This window comes from Pteropus alecto, unplaced genomic scaffold (assembly GCF_000325575.1).
Source record: "Pteropus alecto unplaced genomic scaffold, ASM32557v1 scaffold86, whole genome shotgun sequence".
NCBI lineage: Eukaryota > Metazoa > Chordata > Mammalia > Chiroptera > Pteropodidae > Pteropus > Pteropus alecto.
Genome location: NW_006442109.1, coordinates 17,219,664 through 17,245,910, shown reverse-complemented (window position 1 = coordinate 17,245,910; position 26,247 = coordinate 17,219,664). Strand labels below are relative to the sequence as shown.

Below are 26,247 nucleotides of genomic sequence, written 5' to 3'. Positions count from 1 at the left end.
CCAGTTAAACAATTCTGAAATAGTTTTGGTGGAGAAGAGTGGAAAATAACTCATTAGGAAACAAAGAGGGTTGAGAGGACCTATGTATTTTACTGAATCCTTAAAATAGCTATGAATGGACCTCTGCATGTGGCCACACTGTAGTACCTCATACTAAAGCAACTCTTCCAGCTTCGCCAACTAAAACCCCAACAAAATACATGCAACAACTTTTTTCATAAATAAACGAATGAGATGGTTCCATCTGAAGTCAACTTATGAACTGTGGTACAGGGAGGGGGAAACCAAGCAGAGTACTGCAGTACTGATGAGCTAAAGAGACAGAGCTCAGTGTCTGAGAAGGCAAAGTAAAAGGAAGGAAGATAAAACAGTAACTTCAAAATCCTTATGTAGATATGGAATCTACTACTGAATTTTAAATGTGTATGGGCAGAGGAAAACTCCAAGAGGCTGGACAAAAAAACTACCAGGGAACTATAAATAGCAGTGACATGTTCAAGTTCTAATGAGACAGAGAGATCTCAGTGAACACTCAAGGAATGCAGCACAGACACCACAGAGGTAACATTTTAGTAAAAAAGCTAAAATAACTCTACAGTAAATGCCATTCTTGCCCCAACAAGGCTTAAACAAAGTCTCAAAAGGATCAAACCAATCTACAAGTAATTAGCTGCAGCCCAAGAAATCATCCATACACTTTAAAGAAAAAGAATAAAGTCCACTCACTCTAAACAAACAAACACTAAATTAAAAACTACTAGATATGCAAAGAAGCAGAAAAACATGACTTGTAATTGTGACAAAAATATCAGTAAATAAAAAGACTCAGAAATAATATAAATAGCAAACAAGGACTTTAAAGTAGGTATTATAATCATACCCAAGGATTTAATAAGGAGAAAAATGGAGGATATAAAAAAAGAACCAGGTGGAGTTTCTAGAAACTGAAAAAAAAAAAAAAAAATCTAATATGGATAATTTACAGAATGGGATTTATAGATAAGATACTCTAGCAGAAAAGATTAGAAATGTGATAAACATAAAATATCCTACATTAAGCAAAAAGAGAAATAAACATAGCCTTAGCAACCTGTGGGAAAATACTGAGAAGTGTAACATATGCACAGTTTGAGTCCCAGGATGAAGAGAAAGGGAGTGAAAAAGTTCTGAATGGCTGGAAATTTGTAAAAACTGATTAAAAAAACATGAATCCACATGTTTGAGGAAACTTAATAAACCACAAGCAGGACAAAAATAACAACAAAAATATATTAAGGTTATTATAATAAAATTTCTGAAAACTACTACTAAATAATCTTTAAAAGAGCCAGAGGAGAAAAAAAATGAATTCATACAGCAGTCCCCCCTTTTCTGCAGAGGACACATTTCAAGATCCCCCGTGGATGCCTGAAAACTGTGGATAGTACTGAACCCTATACATACTACATTTTTCACTATACATGCATACCTATGATGAAGTTTAATTTATAAATTGAGCACAATAAGAGATTATCAACAATAACTGATAATAAAATAGAAAAATTATAACAATATACTATAATAAAAGCTATCTTAATCTGGTCTCTCTCTCCCTCAAAAGATCTTATTGTGCTGTACTCACCCCTGTCACTTAAAGGAAGTACTTTACGACTTCTCTTTGGCATATCCAAATTGCCAGCATTACTACTCTCGTTCTTTGGGGCCGTTATTAGGTAAAAATAAGGGTTACTTGAACATAAGCACTGCAATATCACGACAGTTACTATGATAACTAATATGGCTATTAAGTGACAAATAAGCAGGCAGCCTATACAGGGTAGATATGCTGGAAAAAGGGATGATTCATGTCTTGAGCAGGACAGACCAAGACCACAAGAAATTTCATCACGCTACTCAGAATGACACACAATTTAAAACATGAATTGTTTATTTCTGGAATTTTCAATTTAATATTTTTTCAGACCTCAGGTTACTGAAATGCAGAAAGCAAAACCACCAGTAAGAGGGTATTGCTGTCTATATAAGGAAACAAGATATGAATGACTACAAACTTCTCAATGGAGGCCATGCAAGCCAGAAGAAATGGATCACCACTGCTAAAATGCTGAAAGAAAAACTATCTAGAATTCTATCCCCAGTAAAAACACTCTTTGTAAATGAAGGGAAATTAAAGACCTTTTATACTACAAGGAGAGACATATAAAAATGATATATATACATCAAATATACAGGTAATTACAAGATAAAGCTTGTCAGACTAGATAAGAAAGACATAGTGTATGATGTCAATAACAACGAAACACTTTAACTATAAAGACCCAGATTGCTTAAAAGAAGAAGATGGAAAAAGACACACCATGCAAATAAACACTAATTATAAGATGGGGGGGGTATGATAATATCAGATAAAGTAGGCTTTAAAACAAAGAATATTAGTGGTGATAAAAATGGAAATATTGTTTGTGCTCCAGTAACAGCTTCAATACATGAAGCAAAACCTGACAGGATCAGAGAACAAAAATAAACAAAACAAAAAACCTCACGAGCACAAGTAAGAGATTTTAGCCTCCTTCTCAGTAATAGAAATAACAAGTAAAAAGGAAATCAGTCTTGAAAAAAGACAAATTAGACCTGATATATAAAGAACATTTCATTCAATGACAATAATATACATTCTTTTCAAGTACATATGAAATATTCACTAAGATATACCCAAACTCAACTACTTGGAGGTTAGTTGATCAACATACACTAAGGGTCCCATGGGTACCAGAATAAATAAAAATGGAAAATAGAAAAAAAATTTAATTAAACAGTGAAAACACAACATAACAATATTTATGGGATGCAGCTAAACCAGTGCTTAGAGGAAAATTTATAGCATGAAAATGCTATAATAAAAAAGGTTAACGTTTCCTATTTTAGGAGCTACAAAAATGAATGTAAATTAAAACCAAAGTAAACAGAAAAAAATAAACAATATATATTAGAGAAAAATGGAAAATTCATAAAGAGAAAAAAATCAGTGAAGCCAAAACTTGCTATATTAGGAAAGAATAAAATAATTAAACCTCTAGCTAAACTGATCAAGAAAAATCAAAGAAGATTCAAATGGCCATTATCAGGATTGGAAGATAATTGCTACAGATCATACAGTCAAGAATGAGGTAATAAACTATATAAATGTCTAACCAACGTACTGTATATTTGAATAATAAGATAAAATAAAAAAGAATAATGAGGTAATATTACACCTAACAAATTCGGTAATAAAGCAGAAATTAAAAAATTCCTTGAAAGACACAAATAACAAAACTACACTAAGAAACAGAATTTAATAGCCCTATAAATTCTTTTCCACAGATGGTTACACCAGTGAAATCTATCAAATGTTTAAAGAAATATTAATTAATTTAAAATAATTCCTTCAGAAAACAATTAATTTAAAATAATTCCTTCAGAAAACAGAGAAAGAAGGTGTCATTATTTAATGCCAGCATTACCCTGATAGCAAAAACAGAAAAAGATATTACAAGAAAGATCAGAAGCCTTAATTAACGATGAGACTTTAACAAAATTACAAACCTAATGTAACAGTATGTGAAAATATAATGCGATATATGGAAGTATAATGCATCATGTAGAGTTTACATCGGGAATGCAGGGATGGTATACTTTTTAAAAAAAAATCAGTGTAATTTACCACGTTAATAACCAGGGAGAAGTACCATGTGATTATTTTGATAAGTGAGGAAAAATAATTTGATAAAATCCAATACGTATTTATGATTAAAACTCCTTAGCAAAACAGGAACAGAAGGGAACACGCTCAACTTGAAAGGAGCATCCATGAAAAAGATATTGCTGACGTCATATTGTAAGGTGAAAGAATGAATGATTTTCCTCTAAGTTTAACAAGAGAAGGGAATCCACTCTCATCATTTCTATTCAACTATGTCCTAGAAGTCCTAGTAGTACAATAAGATGAGAAAAATAATTAAAAAGACATTCAGATTGAAATGGAATTAAACTTTTCTTTATTCATGTACAATATGATTGAGTAGGTAGAAAATCCAAAGGACTCTCCATATAAGCTAATAGAGCTAATATGTGAACTTAGTAAATTTATAGACTTCAAGGTCAATATAAATATTAGCAATAAAACAGATAACATTTTTAAATGCCATTCATAACAGCATCCAAAATCTCAAAATACTTAGGAATATTTAAGCAAAATATATACAAAATCTATACACAAAAAACTAAAAAACACTGCTAAGAAAAATTATAGAACCAATTAACACAGTTATACCATGTTCATGGAGAAGACTTGTCATTAAGATGTCAACTATCCCCAAAGAAATTTATAAATTCACCACGATCCCAATCAAAACCTTCCTACGTCTTAACAGCACTTGAATCTATTCTGACAACAGACTGAATTTCTTGAGGGCAAGGAAATACCTTTTTTATTTTGTAACCTTTATAGCTAGCATTGCCAGACAGGAGGTGTTCAATAACTTTTTTGAAGTAAATACAAAAGCATCCATTTCTTCATTTGTAAAAGGAGAATAACAATATTACCTATTTCACATGGTTATTGTGAGGCAAAAACATAAAAGAAAGAGTAAATGAAAGCATCCCACCTAAGTCCATTTTCTCAACCATTAGGTTAGAAAGAATAGGAGAACTGATCAAACTACCTTTTCTTTGAGCTACTATTTATTCGCCTATCTGGTAGCTAACAGCTAGCTAAAAAGGTATCAAACACTATTTCACCATCAGACACTAAAGACCCCCCCACCCCCCGCCAAAAGTTCATTTATAAGGAAGTTCTGATGTCACAAATAGAGAAAGAGAACTAAATACAATGACATTTGGGGGAATATAACAGTGTAGAGTCACTGAATGTTCTAGAGCCTAGGGAATATTGCATCAGCAGAAATTTCATGAAAGAAGTCAGTAGCTGCATGCCTCTTTCCTCACATGTTTAAGAGAACTGACCTATGGAACTACAAACATAATCTAAATTTAAACTATTATGGTGTCTTAATTCCTGAAAGCCAGCAACTCAAACATCAAAAGTATATTATAGCAAAAAAAACTAACCCATAGAAGCATTTTAAAAACTTTCGTTTAAACAAATTCTTAGAGCTCGGTAAGTACAATCTAAATTTAAACTATTATGATGGTTAATTCCTAAGGTCTAGTAACTCAAATATAATAAAATACGCTATCACAATGAAACTAATCCATGAAACATCTTAAATCTTATCTCTAAACAAATGTTTTGGAATTATTAGGACATAAAAATAAACATCCACTTTACTAAACGTTTAAGTGATCTTTAGTAAAAGCCAGTAAGTTTCAAAAACATGCAATTACCTCAGATTGTGATTTCATTACTGATGAAATATAGGAAAGTAGATAGCTTACAGCCAGTTCACCCCTAGGGTTGTAATTAAATATCAAATTTTATTCACTAAAATTGGGTTATATTTAAAATAAATATTTACTCAAAAACAATATATTATATAGTGGTAAAACCTTATTACAAAAGAAATTTAAGATTAGTTATTTTACTTACCAAAATGCAGTCCACTTTAGATTGTACAGTTTTGCTGAAAGAAAAAAAAATTAGATTAAGAATGATAAATTTATTAAATTTTGAAATATTCTCAAACAGATATGAAAAAAAGTAACACTCCTTATTAAGATTAGGCATCATGTCCTAAAACTGCATTTTTCACAAAGCAAAACAAAGATCTATTTCCCATTCACTGTACTAAAGCCAATCCCAAAGCAAAAGACTATTTTCTGAATTCACTGCTACAGTCAACCTGTTGTTACATTGTATCATTATAACAGATGTTCTGAATAAACGAATTTTTAATGATATATAAAAGTACAGGTATACTATTATATTTTGAAATACAGCACAATTTACATTGAATTATAGTTTTTACTGTATGCCTGCCACTCTGGACAATGATTTGTTTAGCATTTAAAAGCCATAATGATGTAATATTATCTGTAGTTCTAAAGACTTGTAATAAAGTATATTGTCCAGCTCTCTCTTTATTGTACACAGACATACACACAGACACACAGACAGACACACACACACATGGGGAAAGGATTCCCTAGACATAAAAGCAATAATAAAGATTAATTAATATGGTAAAAAATTGTAGGAAAAGAATACATTTATAAATAACATAGCTAAACTCACTATATATCAATTTAACTGAGCTATTGAATATAAGTGAACTCTTAATATGTACCCAGTATAAATGAAGCCAGTATAAAATAACTGAACTGTCATTTGAATTTTGTTATAACACAATAAAGTGAAATGCAATGAAATAATGAAAAAGTCCAGAAATAGTTTATATACAATCTGTAAAATATGTTTCAAACCAAATTATTTTCCATAAAGTTTTAGAGCCAAATGTCAAAAAGTAGATTATTTGCCTTTGTATAAAGCTTCAGAGAAAGTAAAACCCAGCATTTAAATCTCATTTTAGTTAATGCAATCAAAAACCTCAAAACTTTATACCTGTACTTAGATTTTAATTTTCATTTTTTAAAGAACAAACTATGACTAAATTAAGTTCAACTGCAAAGTTCATAATGACTAAAAAGAATAATCTAATTGGTCTCCCTGCTTCTGTCTTTACCCCATCACCAACAATCCTGTGCACTATTCTCAACAAAGCAGCCAGAGTGATTCTCTGCTCAAACCACATTAGCAGAGAAGAGCCCACAGTCTTTGCTCCACAGTCTTTAACATGGCCAACAAAGCCCTGCATGATCCAGCCCTCTGCTACATAATTTCATCTCCTACTAATCTACCTTATTCAGCTCCTGCCACACTGGGTTCTCAAGACAGGGGCAGGGCCTTTCCACTGGCTTTTTCTGTGAGCCGCCGAGACTCTTCTCCCATATAACTTATCTGTTCATTTCCTTTGTGACTTTGCTTGATATCATCTTTTACAGACAGTACTTCCCTGACGTCCTCATACAAAAACCTCTATCCCTCTTACCCTGCTTTACTTTGCATTATTGCGCTTAAGCCACCAGTCATTTTATATTTTTATTAATTCATCTGTTTACCGGATATCTTCCTTGGCTAGAATTTAACTAAACTTCATGAGAAAAGGCTCTGGTTTGCTCACTACTGTATTATCATCTGGCATACGTTAGGTGTTCCATAAAATCTGCTGACTGAATAAATGACAAAAAATACATTCAGTCCCCACATGAAAAAAAACTCTTTGGAAAGACTGGGACCATTTAAGAAAGGCTTTTTAGAGAAATTAATATGAAATTGAAAATGTGACTATTTTTTATACTATGGATTTAATATATTCCCCTTCTATCAGAAACAGACTGCTCTATGGGGTATCTAAAGAGGATGACTATGTTTTCCTATCACAAACAACTTGACAAATTTCTAAAAAGTACATGTAAAAGCCTTTTAAAGAATAAACATATAAAATAAAATGAAAGCACTTCTGAGTTAGATATGAACCTTGACAATCACATAATCTAGCCCTTTATTACTTCATACTTAATACAAATATAATAAATGTATGTATTAAGATAGAGATGGACAGACAAGATAGAGATGAAGTTTAAGTCCCCTTTGTTCTGTCCAGTCTCATACCCCTCCCTATCTTCCTAGACAACCATCGCTAATCTTATATGTAACCTTCTCAGTTGATATTTCGATACTTGTATTAGGTATACAAATATCTATAAGCATCATATGCTTGCTCAATGAAGCTTTTATATGTTTACATAAATGCCATTACATTGAATATATTCTATAACTTTTTCTTCAACATTGTTTTTGACATCTATCTAATGTTGATACACTTAGATTAAGTTCTTTCACTTTAACTGCTAAAAAGTATTCCACTGAATGAATATGTCAAACTTATTCATTGTTCTATTGAAAGTCAATTGTGTACTTTCCAGTTTTTCTACAAACAATGCTGCAACATATGTCTTTGTACATGTCTTCTGGTATGTGCATGCAAAAATTTCTGTTATAAATCCAGAAAGCAATTTTCTGGAGCTCGTGGATGTATCTTTTAAATTTTTTATTATATATTACCAAATTTCTCTCCCAAGCACTTGCATCCATTTATACTTCAAACAGCAGTATATGACAGTCCCAATTTTCCTATAACTTTGTGCAAATATATATGCATGCCAATTTATATATACATGATACATAAAATACATACATTAAAAACTTGCCTAGCTAAAAGATATGAAAAATTTATTAAATTTGTCATTTTCCCAATTACTGCAATACTGTATACCTTTTCAACTGTTTATTGGCCATAAATAACCAGCACTCCTCCGTAAAGTGCTGGTTCAAAACTTTTGCCCATTTTTAAGTGGAGTTGACTATTTCTTATTAAATTGTAGCAGTTCTTTATGTATTCTGGATATTAAGCCTTTGTTACATATACTTAATTTTGTTAATGATATATGTTAATGATATCTTACTGAATGTAAGTAGTAATGATATTTACTAAAATTTAAATTTTTGATTGAGACAAGTTTATTTCTTCCTTTATGACTTCTTTTTAATCTTAAATCCTATTTAGCAAAAGTGTTACTTTCTATATTTCATTCTAAAATTTCTAAAGTTAAGCTTTTTTTCTATTCTGATCTAATTTTTTTCTTTTTCCTACTTTATTCTAATTAGAATTTATTCTTGTGTATAGTATGGTGTAATGTATATTTTTTCTATCTGGCAAGCCAATTGTTTCCTATTTCACTATGCCAAGTTTCTATATATACTTGGATCTGTTTCTGGCTTTTTTTCTGTTTTGTTATTAATCTACACATCTAACTCCGAGCCAGCATCACATTTGGAATTTATTAGTGCTTTAAAAATTAGGTCTAGTTATGTGACTGTGTGACCATCCTTGACCATTTTCAGAATAGTCCTGATAATGCTTGGACCTTTAATATTCCAGGTGAGTTTTTCATTTGTTCCAACTCCACAAATGTCCTAAGATTTATATTGAACTGTGCTGATTTTTACAGATTGAACTGAGGGAGTTGATTGATAATTTGAATTTTTGTCCATAAAAATGTCTTATAATTTCCTCCATACATTTTGTTAGAAAGAGCCCTAGGTAGCATATAAATAGAATTGTGAACTGTATCTTTTTTATTATTATGGTTCAAATTGGTTTCTGCTGATGTGCAGAACCAAAAAACCAAAAAACTATTAGTTTTCTATGCTAACTTTATACTCAGCAGTCTTCTCGAACTCTTATTAGTTCTACTAGTATGTAGAGTCTCTTGCAGGTAATAATTTCACTTACAATTAATTAAAATATTTTTCTTCCTTCTCAATCTTTATATCTCTTTTCTTATCTAATTAGTTTGGCTAAAATCTCTAGTCTAATGGTGAAGAGTAGCAGTGACAGCTGACATCCTTATTCTATTTCCAAGTTTTGTTTAGAAATTTTAATATGTATTGCAATATTCTATTTAATGGGTGTTTTACAATTTCCTAAAATATTCCTTCAATATTAGATGCTTTGACAATTAAAATAATGCTTCGATATTGTAATGTTCTGCTTTGGATAATGAAGTTATGTTGAAGTAAACTTCCCACACTGCAGACAAAATATGAAAACAAACATTAAGGTGAAAGAGAATGATTAAAAGTAGGTAGTAACTGCAAGGAACTCATCCTTAAAAGAAAGGAACTGTACTGGGTAAGATTATCCGCCCAGGCAGCAATGATCACTCAGGACTGAAGCAGAAATCTGCTGTCTTGTCACTGGAGGAGCCAGAGGACAAAATCTTGGGATTCCTGAGCCACTGCAAAGTAAAAGATGAAATCCCAGAAAGGAAGTTGCCACAAATTTTCTGTACAAACTATATCTAAAAAATTGGATACCCTTCATCTGGAGAAGATGCCAAAGTTTCCAGCAAAAAGAAATAGCTGGAAGTTGGAAAGATCTGAGTTGAGACTTCTGCTGGTACCTATTACAGGAGAGATAATGTTGGGAGTTTGAACCCAGCCATGCTAAGTGTCTACCAGAACAGAAAAAAAATGAACACTCATCAGAAAAAAATGGTATAATCCAAAATCTACAACATACCACCCACAATGCCCATTAGAGAAGCAAAATCTACCAGAACAAATAAACTGGAAAGATCTGAGTTGAGACTTCTGCTGGTACCTATTACAGGAGAGATAATGTTGGGAGTTTGAACCCAGCCATGCTAAGTGTCTACCAGAACAGAAAAAAAATGAACACTCATCAGAAAAAAATGGTATAATCCAAAATCTACAACATACCACCCACAATGCCCATTAAAGAAGCAAAATCTACCAGAACAAATAAACAGAAAAAGAGACTGAGTCAAAAAAAAAAAAAAGGCAGCTCACAGAAATCAAATCCTATATGAACTAGATGTCAGAATTAGCAGACGAGGATCTTAAAGCAAATATTATAAATATGTTCAAGTATTTAAAGGGAAATACGGTCACAATAAATGTACATGTGGGAGAAATCTCGGCTGAGAAATGAAAGCCATTAAAAAAAAAAAGGATATTCTAGAACTAAAAAGTACATCTGAATTTGAAAAATTCATTGAGTTACCTTAAGAGGAAATCATATACAGCAGAAAAATGGTCACTAAACTTGAAAATAAATCACTACAGCTTACTGAATCTAAAGAAGAAAGAAAAAGATTTTCAAAATAATAAACAGAGCTTCAGAGATTTATAGTACAATATCAAGTGGTCTAACTATGTATAACTGGAAATGAGAGATGAGACAGAAAAATTAATGATAAATGTTCAGAATTCCTTCAAATTTTATGAAAAACATAAACTTACATATCCAAGAAGCTCAGCAAACTCTAAGCAGGATAACTATATAAGGAAACCACACAAAGATGTATCACAGTCGAAGGGATGAAAACACAAAGATGAAAAGCAGATCTTAAGGCAGCAAGAGTAAAGTAACATTATATGCAATAAAAAGGTGATATAAATGATATTTGACTTCTGTTTAGTCAACTGATTTGCAAAAGAGGTACCAAAGCAATTCAAAAGATAAAGGAAAATCCTTTCAAAAAAGGCTGATGGAATAACTGGATATATCTATAAACAAACGAACATATCTCAGTCTGCAGAAAAATTTGAGTTGGATCATAAAATTAACCATAAGAGCTTAAACCATAAAGTGCCTAGAAGAAATCATAGAAGAATATCATGACCTGAGAATATACAAAGATGTCTTAGGATATATAAGCAATATCCATTTTTAAAAAATCAATAAATTAGCCTCCATCAAAATGAAAATAAACTTCTATTCATCAAAAGACATCGATTAATAAACAGGTTACCAACAAAAAGAAAACATTTGCAAAACATAAATCTGATAAAAGACCAGAGTATATAATGAATTCTTACAAGTCAATCGTAAAGACAAGTAATCCAATTAATAAATGAGCAAACCACTGGAATAGATAATTCACAAAGAAATAATATACAAATGTCCAATAAGCACATGAAAAGATGTTCAACATTAGTCTTCAAGAAAATGTAAATCAAAATCAAAGTGATATATTAATATATACTTGATAAGATGGTTACAACTGAAAACACCAAAAGTTGGCAAGAATTTAGAATGACTACAACTGTCATACATTTCTGGTGAAAATGTAAAAGGTTAAAACTGCTTTGGAAGAACCTGGTAGTTAAATATAAATCTATCCTATAACACAGAAATTCTGCTCCTAGGTTATCCAAAAGAAATGAAACTGTCTACAAAACAGACTGTATAAGAATGTTCACAGAATCTTTAGTCACAATAGCCCCAAACTAGAAACAATCCTAATGATGGTCAATATAAATATGAATAAAAACATGGTATTTCATGGAATGGAATACTACTCAGCAATTAAAAAAACCCCAACTCTGATACACAGAATAACATGAATAAATCTAGTACACATTTTACTGAGCCAAAGATACCACCAAGAAAAGTTTATTATGTACGATTCCACATATATAAAGTTCCAGAAATTAATCTATGGTAAAAGAAAAATTAGAAAAAGTGGCTGTCTCGGGATGAGCTTGCTGTTAATTTTGAAAGAACACGTACGGACTTTGTAATATACTGTCCATTTTCTCTTTTCAGGAAAGAAGGCCTTTGTCCTCTATCTGCTGAAAGTGCTTTCAGCAAAAAGTCCTGAGTTGTCAGCCCCTCATGGGGATTCCCATCCTTTGCGATAGCCAAGGAGGATGGCACTGTATCTCTATGGCTCCCTTCCCTTCTGGTATCCAGTGGGCCAATATTAGTCACTGGAAGGAGATGAGAGAGCAAAAGAAGAGACAGCGGGTATTTATTTCACTTGCCTGCAGGCAATGAGTTAGTGGTTCTTAACAAGTCTTATAAGGCTTTTTTAACTCATTAAACTATGAGCATCTAAAACTTCCAACAAAAAGTGAAAATTAAATGTAGAAAAATTTAAATTAAAAAATTCGAAGTTATCAAACAAGATATTGGTTATCTATGGACATATTTGGAATTATATTTTCATCATTATTTTGACTAGCTAAGTTTAATAAAACTTTTTCAGCAGCAGAAAAAAATGCACAAAAATACACTCACTGTGCAATAATGAGTAACATGCATATTTGAGACTGAACTTTAAAAAGACAGAAATCTGACTTTTTAATATTTCATTTAAATGTTCATTTTTCCTTTTGACTAAAACTATTTTGTTAATTTTATCTTCAAGTAACATGTTCAAATGATAGTGTATGTTGAATTTTAATAGTCTAAGTTTTTTGATATTTTCTAAATAGACATTAAGTAGACATTAAATTTTGTTGCTGATTATATTTGATATGCATTAAATGTCTGGTCTCATTAGATTTTTTTTAAATATTACTTTTATAGACATTTTAATAGTATCATTCCTATATTTTGGTATTAGATTTTAAAAAATCACAATTTTGCTGTGGTACTGTAACTACTAAGTTTATGGAACATGTTAACCATTTATCTTCCAAATCTTTCCGTTCAGGCTTTCGCATCTCAAGTCAGATGGCCATAATGGAGTAGGGGAAAGGGAGAACATACCAACAAGGAGAGCATATAACAATTTAAGGAAGAGAGACACAATTTGAGAAAGCATATTTTCTTTTCCTTAAATCAAATTACACAGTGAAGCTAGGGAAAACTTCTTACTTCCTGGGGGGCCACTCAAAAGAGACACAGTAAATTTAGAAAGCATGCGATTAAAAAAAAAAAAACTTAATCTAAGCCTATTTTACCCCACAGAAAACTTCACAAAAATACCATTTAATATTTCTCTTCTTTCAGACTTAAATATAATAAATAAATTAACAGTCATGGGCCAACCATACACAACATATAAAACATGGTAAGTATGCCTAAAAGAACATTTAAGACTGCAGGCTAGGAAGATTTCAGAACCTCAGTCATCCTGGTTTCAACAAATAAACTATTTGTTTATAGCAGATAATATCATTCTGAGACGCCCACTTATCCTTTCAAACATCAGGTTTGGCCTCCATCCAAAAGTTCAATACTCGTTCTACCTTTTTTTGGAGTCCCTAAGTCTGAATTCAGAATGACTCATAAACCCTATATACTTGACTCAAAACTCTTGTGTTGCAGAAATAGAGATCTGTGAATACTAGATACTTGACTTCACCCATGGAAAATCTATAGGGAGGTACAGTGTAATGTATCAAATGTAAAAAGCTCTTGCATTCTAGCCTTGCCAGGATAAATCCAACTCCTAGCTTCCTCTCCTGTTAAATAATTCTGTTAAAAATATATTGACTTCAGATCTTTTTTGTAGATTATGACTCAACTTACAGTCCATCACAGTAAAACATTTTTAATTTATACTTGTCCATAACGAATGTTAAGCATTTTAGTTTGCTCAAATGAGAACACAATTTTACATTAAAAAAAAGTAACCATAGTAACAGAGGCTAATTCCATAAAGACTGAAAGGTATAACCAGAAAAATTTTAAAAAGGAAACAGAAACTACCTTGAATTCCACTATCTGGACTTTTTGATTCATTTACTTAGTATGCTGTCTTAAAAATAATTGGAATCTGTTGGTGAGGTTGGGGGGAAATTAGAATCATTTGTACACTGCTGGTGGGAATGTTAGATAATATAGCTGCTGTGGAAAAAGTTCGGTGTTTCCTCAAAAAGTTAAACATAGAATTATACATGATCCAGCAATTCTTCTCTTAGGCATATACCCAAAGAAATGAAAATAAGTATTTTGATAAAAACGTGTATATAAATATTCATAGATGCACTGTTCACAAGAGCCCAAAAGTAGAAACAACCCAAACGTACATCAATGCGATGAATGGATAAACAAAATGGAGTATATCTATACAATGGAATATTAATCAGCAACAGTAAGGAATGAAGTACTAATACATGCTAAAACATGGATGAATCTCAAAAAAAGTTCTAAGAGAAGGCAGACACAAAGTCACATATTGTATGAATGCATATATATGAAATATCCAAAATATCTACATCCAAAGAGACAGAAAGTAGACTGGTAGCTGCAAGGACTGAGGGGACAGGTGAATGGGGGGTGACTGCTGAATGCATATGGGGTTTCACTTTGGGGTGATGAAATGTTCTGGAACTAGATCAAGGTGATGGTTGCATAACATTGTGAATGTACTGAATACCACTGAACTATATACTTTAAGTGGTTAATTTTATGTTACATAAATTTTACCTCAATGAAAAACAAATGTGATCATAAAACTAAGAAAAAAATCATCTGATACTACCAGTGCCTCATCAACAAAGTACCAATTGTTTCTTTTTATAACCCAAAATGCTTTTTAAAGTAATTGTTCACAGTTCTTGTCTGCTCCTAAAAACTTTCGAGGGATCTGCTTTGAAAAGAAATTAGACTGTAGACCAATGTTTCTCAAAGGCGCACTGACATTTGCTGGTGCGTCTGTCCTATGCATTACAAGATATTTGGCATTACTGGATGCTGTCCACTAAAAGTCAGTAGACATTCTGACAATCAAAAATGGCCCACATATTATCATACATACCAAGTTGAGAGCCACTGCTCTAGACCATAGAGAACAAAGTCGTTCATATGCTGTGTGTTAAGTCATATAAGAAGTTCCCTCATATACCCAGTGCAATGTACTAAAATTGAGTCATTTCAAAAGTTCAATCTTTTTTACACATTAAAAGTGAACTTCTTACTTTTCACGAGAATATTATATTTGTTAATTTTAGTACTCATTTTGTAGCTTTGAACATTAAAACTAATTTCAACCAGAATTAACTCTATCAGCAGTTAACTTTTGCCTATTATTTAATTATTCAATTATTAAAATTAAACTTTCAACTTCTTAGTGACATGATTCCATTCAATAAGGTAATATTTTCTCTTATTATTTTAAAATAACCAAGTTGTAAGTATATGGGAAAGTTATCAAGAATAATATAACACTTGTGTATCTGCCGGCCAGTTTGAATAAATCTGAACATTTTGCCTTTTTTTTCCCTTAAGAAAACTTTATGGAAAAAAACTGAAACCTCTCTGGGCCCTTTCCCAATATCATTTCACTCTTCTTTTCTCAGTGGTGACCACTATGCAGAAGTTGCTCTTTACCAATCCTATGAATGATTTTATTTTTAATATAAATGCTGAGTATATTTATAAGCAATATAAAGTTTGTTTAGTTGACATGGAGTTATGATGCATATATCATTGTACTTTTATTTCCTTTAAATTAATAGGCTTTAGAAGAAGTTTATCTATTTTGATTTGTTCTAGTTTATCCATTTTAACTGGAACATAGTGTTATGGGTTAAATCATGTTCCTCCCACCTTCAAATTCACATGTTGAAGCCCTAATCCTCAGTACCTCAGAATGTGCCCTTATTTGGGAATAAGGTCTTTACAGAGGCAATCAAGTTATTTGGGCAGACTCTGACTGATGTGCTTATAAAAAAAGGGAAATGTGGACACAGACACACACAAAGGGAAGATGATATGACGAGACAGGGAGATGGCCATCTACAAGCTAGAGAGCAACCTGGAAGAGATCCTTCCCTCATATCCCTCAGAAGGGGGATCAACCCTGCCAACTCCTTGATCTTGGACTTGTAGCCTCCAGAACTGTGAAAAAATAAATTTCTGTTGTTTAAGATACATAGTCTATGGCACTTTGTTACCATAGCCCTAGCAAACCAATACACCTAGTATTCCATTGTTTGAACATACCACTTTTTATTTATACATTCTTTCACTAATGGACTCCATTATAGTGTTTCCAACTCTATACTGTAATACACAATATTGCAACAAATATCTGGCACATAGATCTTTCTATATACATTGCCAAATTTTTTCTCAAACAGATACATATACAAACATACCTACACAAACCTTACCAGGGGAATTCTGGTATGCTGATCTTTAACTTTCTATTACAATCACTCTTCAAAGTATACTCTATCAGCTGTGTATGAAATGATTTCTTTCCTCTCCAAGATCTGGTTATGATGGACTTTTGCCAATCTGATGTATGTGAATTAATGTTATTTTAATATGCATTCCTCGACTGGTGAAGTTGAAAACCTTTACATGTTTACTGACCACTAAACTTTATTCTGTGAACTGCCTACTCATATCCTTTATCCGTTTTTATATTTAGTTGCTTACTTTATTATTTTATTTATAAGTCTTTTTTAATACTTTGGATACTAATTCTGTGCAAATTATTTGAAGTGCAAATATCTTCTCCCATCTGAAATTTTTCTTTTTATGGTGTTCATTGTTTTATAGAAAACTTTTATTTTAATATAATCAAATTTATTAATATTTTTCTTCATGAGAAGTGCTTTTGGTGTCTTGTTTTAAGAAATTCTTCCTTATTGTGAAGTCACAAAAATTTATTTTCTTCAAATGTTTTGCTTTTCACATCTGGTGGTTGAATTTCCCTGCATGCTATGTGTGATGTGTGGTCTTCTCCTCTTTCATATAGATAACCAAAGGTCCCAGAGGTCTATCCTTTCCTTTGTAGACAAGGGCTACACCTTGTTAATCTGTTTCCTAAGTCTAGCACTTTTCCTGGTACACATAAGGCCACTAGAAATGTGATTAGTAAAAGGTGAGATGGAGGGAAGAGGAGGGAGAAAAGGAGGTAAGGAAGGAATGGGAATGTGGGAAAAAGTATTCGAATCATGGTCCTTGATGCGAGCTTAAGTATCAGAACCATAAAAGTCAAAGTGTATTAAACAGATAAAGGGGGTAGACTGAAGAGAAATGGGTTTTCCAGAACTCTGGAATGCTGGAGGAAAAGATACTGCTCATAGGTACTGACTCTGCTTTCTCCTTCTCAGGATGCAATATGGCCTTGCTGGTGCTGAACTGGTTCAAAAATCCAGAAAACTGTGATGTTTTATACACATCACTTGCTAATTATGTTAAATTTTTACAGAATATTCACAAAAGCCTAGGTATAAAGGGCTAAGATATACCAAGAATTTGATAAAGCAATTCTAGCTGGATTTTTCATGCAGTAAAGGTGGCTACGTGCACCATAGGAACCTTAGATCAGAAAAGCTGTTTTAAAGACATGCTGCATTTACTACTATTCAGAATAATCATGAGCTAAGTAATCCAAGAATATACAATAGGTGAGTGATAGTCTTTTTCCAACAATCTCTAACTTGAAAGTCAAATGGGGAAGGGGGCACACAATAAAAAATAAAGGAAAAGAATGGGATCTTGAATGACTTTTGCCTCAGGAGTCCTCAACAGAATTAAAGCTTCCCAAAACAACATTATATCTGGCTCAGAATAGTTGAGGAAGTATGTTCCATAAGAGTAAAATGAGGCTTAGCATCATGATGGAATACACAACAGCCTATGAAGTATTCTTGCTAGAAAAATTGAACCATGTCTACATATTGAACCATATCTACATCTAACTACCAAGATGTAGGAAACAGAAAAGAACAGAAATGATTGATAGCACCATGGGAATGAAATCAACAAAATCCAGATTGTGGGAAACTCCAGAGGACAGATGATCCCGTTTCAACAACAGCAACAACAAAAAAAAATTAAAAAGACCAGTAGATTACAAGATATCAATCTATAGCAATGCATGAATACTGATTCAAACAAACTATGAAGGAAAGCAAACAAGAAAAATGAGATGTGGAAATTTCAGCAATGACTGTACACTTGCTAATATTAAAGAATTACTACATTTTTTTAGTGGGTTATTTGTATAGCTATACTTATATGTAGCAAGAAAAAAAATGGTTTTTTGAAAGAAAGAATTCCAATTTTGCCACTACTGGCTATATGCCTGTTACTTAGATGAACTGTTTTTTTCCTGAGAGATATAACATATCTTCTAAAGTTTTCTGTGAAGATCAAACATGATTAAAGATAAAGATGATTTATATGAATGTCATTATTGTAATAACGAACAAGTAACAGAGTCTTAATAAATGTTTAATGAAACTAAACCTAGTCTAACTCTTTTATTTACAGTAAGGAAACTGAAGATCCAAAATGTTAAATGACTTGTGCAAGGTCACATAATGATTTTTATTTGGTCCCATTATCCACTAACAATGCTACTATATACTTGATAATCATGCCTCTATTTTATACTGGATTTTTAATTAAGAACATCTGTGCCCTGGTCTCATCATCTTGGAACTTCTTTCTCCAAAAAATGTTAGGTATTCTCAGTAAGTGAGCTAGATGAAGGTTTTGGCCAGCTCCCAAGTCATTCACTCTTTGCTGGGCTTCAATGCCCTCTAGTGCTAATCTGTAGAGGCAGCCTCAGGTTGCAAACACAGGCAAATTCACCTGGTGTATAGAACAGGTAACAACAAAAGAGGTAGGTGCATGCATATAGAGACCTATCTATAAGGATAACTCTCTGTAGGAGATGAAATTTTGAGAGATTTTACTTTATTTTCAAACTTTTAAAAAGCTTTTTCTACTTCTCGTTTGAATTTTGATAATAAACATATAAAACTTTTAAAAACAAACCAAAAGAGTAGGACAGAATCATGTGGATAGCCCAGTGGGAACAATTACTCTTTTTTCCCTATTGCATATCTTCTGAAAAAGTTATACAGCCACACAGTTTAGTATTTTCATATTTTACAGAAAGCTGGGTCAGAGATAAGGCAGATCTTTAAATGGAGAAACAAAATAAAACAAATAAACAAAAACCCCAGGAATAAAGGTAAGTGGTTTCACTGTCTGTGGATGTACCTTTACAACAGTACGTGTTTAAGTCTTCAATCTGAAGAGCATTAAACCAAGCTATGGAATTTATATTAGATGCTTAACTGAGATTCTAAAAGAAGGAAACCAAAGTGAGAATGGCTATAGAGGACTTAAGTTAAAATGAAATTTCCTCTAAGATGGCAGACTCAGGCAATGATGCTGACAGGCAGATTGGAAACTGTTAATGTCTCTTGTAAATTGCTACAAGAATATCTGAAGTTGAAATGGCCCTTGTGTATACTTCCTTTACTCTTAAGATATGACTTACTGCTTTTCTCTAGATTCTATTTCGGGTAGAGTTCAGTATTCCAGTATCTGTTCCAAAAAATGAAACCACCAAGTTAGATGTCCTCTTGTCTGTCCTCCATTTAATCCCAAGAATCACAGGACTTTTATTATAATGAAAGGCAACAAACATGAAAAGCAATTTCATAGTTAATATTAAAATTCTCTCCCCTAAAGCACTAAAAGAACCAAAAACGGAGAGTGTCCGATCTAAAAATGTTGTTCCAATCTATATAATAGAATGCTATCTAAGGAGATCAAAGAATACTCAATGTTCAAATGATGCTTTAGACAGGAAGATGCGAAGACTGATATGTTTTAAAGGTAAAACAATTATCGATAGAAATAGGTAAAATAATTTAATGATATAATTCAAAAGGTCTAGAGTTTTTCATCTTTCTGCTTGTGCCTAAAGTATGATTCCACTTTGGAAGGTCTGGTATTAATCTCTTCTTGGGATACTTCAAAGAGACTTATGGGATGAAGGATCATTTGATCTTAAGTCAAAAGTTTTCAAAACATAAACAAAAACAGAGTTGTCCCTGGACCAGATATCTTCACAAAGAAAACAAAATAATGAAGTTTAATCTCCAAGACCTGTCCATTAATGGGAAGAGTGTCTACAGTCACACTGTCCAAAAGAAATATAATACAAATCACATAAGTAATCTTAATTTATCTAGTAGTCACATTAGTTAAAAAATAATGAAATTAATTTTAATAAAATATTTTATTAATAAAAATATTACCACTTCAATATATAATAACTATAAAAGCTATTGAAATATTTTAGATCCTTTTTTCCTTACTAAGTCTTTGAAATCTAGTATGTATTTTATACTTAGCAATACATCTCAATATGATTTGGCCACTTTTCAAGTACTCAGTAGCCACATGTAATAGTGGCTTAGTATTACTTGCCAGTGTAGGATTATGGCGCAGTAGGTCTCATGGACTATTCTTAAAAGTGTAAAAAAGTTCGATGACTGATTCAGAGCTGAGCATGCAGACAAAACAGGTCATCTGTTATTCTTTAATTATCGTACTTACTCCTTAAAAAGTATATTAAACTATCAATCCCTTGGGTAGACTATTTTCAATCATGATACATGCATAATTCTGTCCTAGATTTTACTAGGATAGTAAAGTGATCAGTATCCAGATATTTCGCCTGCTACCCCCAAAGTCATTAAGCTAATATCCTAGTGTCTTTCACTTAAAGCCAAAAATCACAGGCAAAGATGATAAAACATTTGTATGTTGTAGTCAGTAAGGGATTATATTGTTAAAACAGGCAAAACATAGTTGTCAAGTATAAAGGAGTATGAAAATGTTTGAAGGCCACCATCTGGAATAGCTAGAACATCTCACCATCTGGAACAGAGAACTGCAAAGTTAGTATACATTAGTGACCAGAGTTGAATTTTGTGAGAGCTGTTCATCCCAATATAAGTAGGTATCCCATGGGAAAAGTAGCCGATATTCAAGTAAATTTAGGAATTGCTGAGTTAAATAAAATTAAACATATTCTAAGTTCTCCAATCCTTATAATGTAGAACTATTTCTAAATCTTTTTATTTATTTATTTATTTTATTTTAATTTATTTATAAATCTTAATGTGCTTTCATGCACAATGTTCATTTCAGAGTGAGTTAGAAAGAGGGCTATAGTACACAGCATTTCCCAACTAATTTAACACAGAAATTTTATTTTCACGGATCATCTTGAGGAACTAGTATCTCAAACTGGAAAATAATGGGACTACTCCCATAACCCTAGGGAGAATCAATGCTAGAGTACTGGTGAGGGCTTTAAGAAAAGCCTATATTGCTGGGCTAGCCTTGAAGGTCTAGTTCCTAAGAACGTATTATAACAAACTCTAAGGACAAAATCATCTGAAACACCTTTTTGATTTGTTCAAGTATAAAAGGTAATGATCTGCCTGTAAAGCTCTAATATCCACTCTATTCCTACATTCAAGTAATAATGGCTATGAAATAAATATTAATTAAAATCCTACAAAAAAAATCTTATACTGGTCCTATACTCCTATAGACTGAAAGAGAAATAAATGTTATAAAATCAATGGGGAGTGATTCATCTGATTCTAAAGCTGCTGCAGTTGAAACTAGGCATGTTTATGAATTTTGTGAACTTTACAGCACAAAGTTAAACACGTAACAGAACAATGAGAATAATTAATGTATATAGATATATCTCAAACAGCTACATCATCTGGAAACAAGAGATCAAAAAACCTATAAGAGTACCAATTAAGACAATAAAAGCAAAAGGAGAGTTAATTCCCCAAAGGAAGATTTTTCTTTGGCTTGCGTAGGGTGTCATTGGTAAAACAAATAACACACATCAAAAAGTATTCTGTGATCTCTACAAATCCCAAATCTGGATTAAATGCTCCTACAACATGATCAAAGGACAGAAAACATAAAATGAAGGTAATGGTAACAAAGTATTCAGGACAGATAGTTGTAATTGCCAATAGTAGGAGACGTTTGATTTTTGCCAATCTGGGAGGTATGAAAAGATCGTCTTGATTTGCCTTTCCCTGAGCACTGACAACGAAAGTTCTAGTGTGTGTGCTTTTTTTACGTTTCCTTTTCATGAAATGCCTGATTATGCTTTTTACCCAAATTTATCTGCTTATGTCTTTCTTAGCAATCTGTAGAACTTCCTTATATATTTCAAATACCAATCTTTCAGTTGTGTTACAAATATCTGTTTGTGACTTACCTTTTCAACTTTCATTATGTTGACACAAGATTAACAAAATGTTAGAATTAAATATAAATGCTCAGAAGTGCTAGAGAATTCTACTAAATGCTTAAGAACTAACACCAATTCTGCACAATCTTTCCAGAAAACAGAATAGGAGGGAAAACTTCCCAGTTCATGTTATGAAGCTGGTATTACCAATGTACTGGTAGAGTGACAGACACAAAAATCAACAGAGAATTTCGAAATAGACCCATTCAAGTATGCTCGACTGATTTTTGACAAAGATGAAAAAGCAACTTAAGGGAGGAAAGGTAGATTTTCAAAAATGATGCTAGAGCAATTAGATGTTCATGGGTTAAAAAATGAGATAACACCTCACAGCTATTAGGATGGTTATTATCAAAAAGTGGAACAAAATACATTGGCAAGGATATGGAGAAACTGGAACCCTTGTGCCATTAATTACCGCAGTCATAATTATATTGGTTGTGGCATTTGGTATTGCAAGTTCTTTAACTTTGTCCTTCCTTCTTTAAGAGCATCTTGGCTATTCTAGGCCATTTTGTATTCCATGGAAAGCTTAAAATCAGATGGTATGTTTTACGGAAAAACATTATTTTGATTAAAACTGCATTGAATCTGTAGACTTATTTGTTACGAAATTTGAAAATCTTGGGGGGCTGGTGAAAAAAGTGAAGGGATTAGGAAGTACAAATTGGCAACTACAAAATAGTCACGGGGATGTAAAGTATAGCATAGAGAATATAGTCAATAATATTGTAAGAACTACCTGGCATGGTGCCAGGTAGGTACTACACTTCTTGGGAGATCACTTCATAGTTATATAAATGCCTAACCACTATGCTGCACACCTGAAATTAATATAATACTGTATACCAACTGTAATTGAAAAAAAATTAAAATAAAAATTTTAAAATCTTTCTGGTAGTCTTTATTTCAACAAACATGATATGTTTCTCTATTTATTTAGGTCTAAAAATCCTCAATAAGGTTTTAAAATATTTTTAAAAGTTTACACATCTTTAGATTTACAAAAACCTATGTTATTGAATATATTTTTAAATTAAATCTTACATTTTATGTACAAATTTTACACAAAATTCTTGTTGTATATACAAATGACTTTTGCTAGACTATCTTAATGATTTCAGTAATTTTTATGAAGATTGTTTTCTATATATATTAATATATTAAGTTTGTTTCTTCCTTTAACTATTCCTTTTATTACTTTTATGTTTTTATTTCTGAATGTGCCAAGAACTCTGTACAATGTGGATAAGAATGATACTAAGCAATCTCTATTTTGTTTCTAATTTTAAAAGGATGTTTTAAATCTTTTCCACTAATAGATAAGTTTTCTAGTTTCTTTATAGATATTTTTAACAAGTTAAGGAAGTTCTATTCCTAGCTTGCTAAGAGTTTTATCATAAACAGATGTTGAATGTTAATAAAATTCTTTTCCTGCATCAATTCAGATAATCAAATAATTTGTCTTCCTTCATTTGTTAAAGTGGTAAATTATATGAATAAATTTTCTAATAGACTAAATTTGTACTCTAACAAACTCAAGCTGGCTAAGATATATTACCTTTTATACATTTTTTTTGGCTTCAATTTTCTAATTTTTATTTTGGATTTTCTGTTCTTATGTTTGAGTGGGATAGAATTAAAGGCTATTTTTATATTCTATCTGGTTTGGATGCCAAGGTTATACTATCTTCACAAAATGAGCAGGAGTGCGTATTAGTTATTGCCCCAAATTTGGTGGTTTAAACCAACAAACATTTGTTAACTAACAGTTCATGTGTCAGAAACTTGGGATTGGCTTAGTGGGTGGCTTCTGTATGAAGGTTCCTAATTAGGTTTCAGTGAGGATGTCAGCAGGGGCTGCAGTATTCACTTTCAAGATGTCCCACTCATATGCTGTTCCTCATCCCATAAGTCACTCCAAAGGCTTGAGTGTCTTCATGATAAATAGCTGGCTTCTCTAAGTATGGGTAATCCAACAGAGTAAGGAAGAGGCTGCAGTGCCTTTGATGAACTATTCTCTAAAGTCACACACCCTCACTTCTGATTTTTTTTCTTTTAGAATCGCATCATTAGGTCCAGCCCACATTCAAGGGTAGATAATTAGGCTCCCTCTCTTGAAGGGAAGAGTACCAAAAGAGTTTAACATATTTTATAATGACCACAGAGTATTCCCTCTTTTTCTAATTTCTGAATTTGTGTAAGATTGGAATGATCTGTTCCTTGACGATTTGGTAGATTTCACTTATAAAACTATTAAGACTTGGTATTTTCTTTGCAGGCAGTTTTTGAAGAACTAATTCAACTTCCTTAATGGATAAAGGGCAATCAGATTTTCAACTATGGGAATAATTCAGAGTTTTCTTGGAATTTACCCATTGCAATTTTTAAAATTTACTGGCATCCAGGTTGTTTATAAATTCCCTTATTTTGATCTCTGCTGCATCCACAGTTATGTTTCATTTTTTATTTCTAATATTACTTACATCTATTTTTTCTTGCTTTGTCATTCCTGAGTCTTGACCATTTAAAAGGATTCTGCAAAGAAACCAACTCAGTTGCTGATCCTATTATCTTAGTTTTCTATTCAATCAGTTTCTATTCTTACCTTTATTATTCTTTCTATTTGGGGGAAGTTAATTCTGTTGTTCATTTTTCATCTTAAACTGAAAGCTTACCTCATTAATTTTCCATTTTTCTTTTTTCCTAGTAAAAGCCAGTAAAGCTATAAATTTCTCTATTAAGTACCAGTTAGCTACATATATTAGTTCTGATAGGGAATCTTTGTACTATCAACCAATACTCAATATTTTCTAATTTTCATGATTTCTTCTTTGAAGGCATTTTTTAAAATTGCCAAATGTTTAAAAAAATAGTTAAAGCAAAGGAAATTTTAAAGAACAGTACAACAAATTGCATACACTTCACCTAGATTCAATAATAATACATAAAATTTATTTTCTCTTTCTACACACATATATAGTATATATAACATGTATTTTGCTGTACAAATTAAAAGTAAGTTACAGACATTGAGACACGTGATTACTAAATAGTTTGGCATTCATCTCCTAATAAGCAAAATCTCCTAAATAACCACAATTCTATTATGTCCCCTAGAAAATTAACAATAATTCCACAATATATGGCATGTTACTCACATTCACATTTTTTAAATTATTCCAAAATGTCTCATAGAGCTTTTACCTCAGAACAAGATCAAATCCAGATTCATTGTAAGTGGCTCTTGTATCTTTTGTCTAAAACAGCACTTCTACCCTTTTTCCCCCCATTATTTCCTTTTTGAAGAATCCAGGACACACAAGTTCAGAATGTCATGTACTCTGGATTTGTGTGATTGCTTCCTCTTGATGGCACAAGTGAATGCATAGCCTATTCTAAAAAAAATGCTTTATTTTTCCTACTAAATGTTTTAATTTTTGAGTCAATGTCCATATAACTTGAGTATCAGTTAAGATATCTGAGAACGCATTAACAGAAATCCATGCTATGTAACATTTATTTGTTTATAGCTTTAATTTCACATAAATTTAATAATATGTATAATTTTGTGTGTGTGTGTGGCACAGTATTTAGGCACAAATGCTAAATAGCTCATATAAATGATAGTAATCAATATTCTTTTACTCAACCAAACCAATCTATCATAGTTTTTCTTTTTTATTATTTCTTCAATAATGAGTCAGCGCCAATGTCTATTACATGAGCAATACATCAGTTTAATTCTCAGATTCAATTATTCACATATTAAAAGAAGTCCAAATTCCTTGTTCCTGCCTTCCCTCATACACA

General features: G+C 32.0%; 1 protein-coding gene across 5 annotated transcripts in view; it reads right to left on the bottom strand.

Annotated features, from left to right (window-relative positions):
- Positions 1 to 26,247, bottom strand: part of RFX7 (regulatory factor X7) — a 109,408-nt gene that overhangs the window by 57,173 nt on the left and 25,988 nt on the right. For 3 of the 5 annotated variants that reach the window (XM_015596024.2, XM_015596025.2, XM_006920335.3), the window contains one exon: positions 5,588 to 5,621. In XM_015596024.2, the coding sequence (XP_015451510.1) occupies positions 5,588 to 5,621 (34 nt within the window). Of the gene's footprint in view, positions 1 to 5,385; positions 5,450 to 5,587; positions 5,622 to 26,247 lie in introns of all 5 variants that reach the window. The other 2 variants (XM_025038846.1, XM_025038847.1) reach the window with 1 other exon arrangement.